This window comes from Colobus angolensis, unplaced genomic scaffold (assembly GCF_000951035.1).
Source record: "Colobus angolensis palliatus isolate OR3802 unplaced genomic scaffold, Cang.pa_1.0 Scaffold68, whole genome shotgun sequence".
Classification (NCBI taxonomy): Eukaryota; Metazoa; Chordata; class Mammalia; order Primates; family Cercopithecidae; genus Colobus; species Colobus angolensis.
Window position 1 is genome coordinate 5,045,748 of NW_012120487.1, and position 1,626 is coordinate 5,047,373.

At 41.9% G+C, this 1,626-nt stretch overlaps 1 protein-coding gene across 1 annotated transcript in view; it reads right to left on the reverse strand.

The window, feature by feature from the left end:
• LOC105500737 (protein KTI12 homolog) overlaps positions 1-1,626 on the reverse strand; it is a 44,994-nt gene that overhangs the window by 4,213 nt on the left and 39,155 nt on the right. Inside the window, exon 5 of the mRNA XM_011926371.1 lies at positions 428-558. Within this exon, the coding sequence (XP_011781761.1) occupies positions 428-558 (131 nt within the window). The remainder of the gene's footprint in view (positions 1-427; positions 559-1,626) is intronic.

The following is a 1,626-nucleotide window of genomic DNA, read 5'->3' on the forward strand; positions in this document are numbered from 1 at the left end:
TGGCTAGTTTTTTGTATTTTTCAGTAGAGACGGGGTTTCACTATGTTAGCCAGGATGGTCTCGATCTCCTGACCTCGTGATCTGCCCGTCTTGGCCTCCCAAAGTGCTGGGATTACAGGCTTGAGCCACTGCACCCGGCCTTTTTGTACTTTTTTAGAGATGGGCTTTCGCCATGTTGCCCATGCTGGTCTCAAATTGGACTCAAGCAATTCATCCATCTCGGCCTCCCAAAGTGCTGAGATTACAGGCATGAGCTATTGTGCCCGGCCAAACTTTTGTCATTGCTCACAAAAGCAGTTAGTTAATGGGAAAAGTTTTACTTCAAACTTGTAGTTCTAGCATTCAGAACTCCCCCCACTCTCCCTTGAAACTGGTTTTTGTTTGTTTGTGGTCATCCTGGTATAGTTTCACTAGGTGAAGTCAGTGCCTTGATTCATTTCTCTCTCCATCCACATCATGGATTCCCAGGTTAAGATCATGTGCCTTACCCAGAAAAAGGATTCGTGGAATATAACCCCCATCTGGGCTGAAATCTTCATCTTTGGGTTCCTCTTCATCCTATTAAGATTCAATGTAAACCTTAAATCAGATAATGTCCTCTCTCTCCTCAAAACCATTCAGTGGCTTCCCCACTTGTAAGGGCAAAACCCCAAGTCCTTGCAGGCCCTACATGACCTATCACCTAGGCACTTCTCTAACTTAATGTCCTACCCCTTGTTAAGTCCTCTTCAGGACTTAACAAGGTCAGCCACACTGACCTCTTGCTGTTGCTGTCATTAAACAAGCCAGGCATCCTAACGTATTTTGGACTTGCTCTTACTCTCTGCCTGGACACACTTCCCCCATTATTATCCACATGGTTCACTCCCTTTTCTGTTTCAGGCCTTTGCTCAAATATCCCTTTATTTTCAAACCATCTATTTAAAACTGCAGTCGTCCCTTCCACCTTTCTTTTTTAGCCCTAGCATTTACCACCATCTGACATATTCTAAAATACTTACTTTCTGTCTTCCCACACTAGAATGTTATTTCAACGAGGAAATTTTGTCTGTTTTGTTCACTGCTATATTCCTAGTACCTACATCATTGACTTGCACATAGTATTTCTTCAGTGCATGAATTAATAAGACTGGCATTTTAGTTACAGTTGTAGACTCATAGTCCTCCCAGGAGATTAAAAACCAACACAATCTGTTTTCTTTTTAAGAAATTTATGAAGTTGGAGGCGTTATTACTGTCTCCTTTGAGTAGGAATCCTAATTCACCACAGAAAGTGGTGAGGAATTCATGTGCAAAGGCAATCAATAATTTTACAATTTATGATGTGGTTCCCATTTCAGGAGTTAAATGCAGTCATTTCTTTGAATATAACTGCTATGGTGAGGTGTATCAGCATTCAGGCTATCCACTAGCTGTATAAGCATAATCCCTTAGCTGCCTGACTGTTAACTGTTAATGTGTTCACAAGATTCCCAGACCTATGTTTAAGTAAACATTATCTTTTTTTTTTTCCCTCTTCTTCTTCTTCTTTTTGAGACAGTCTCACTCTGTCACCCAGACTGTAGTGCAGTGGCGCCATCTCAGCTCACTGCAACATCCCTCCACCTCCTGGTTCAAGCGATTCTC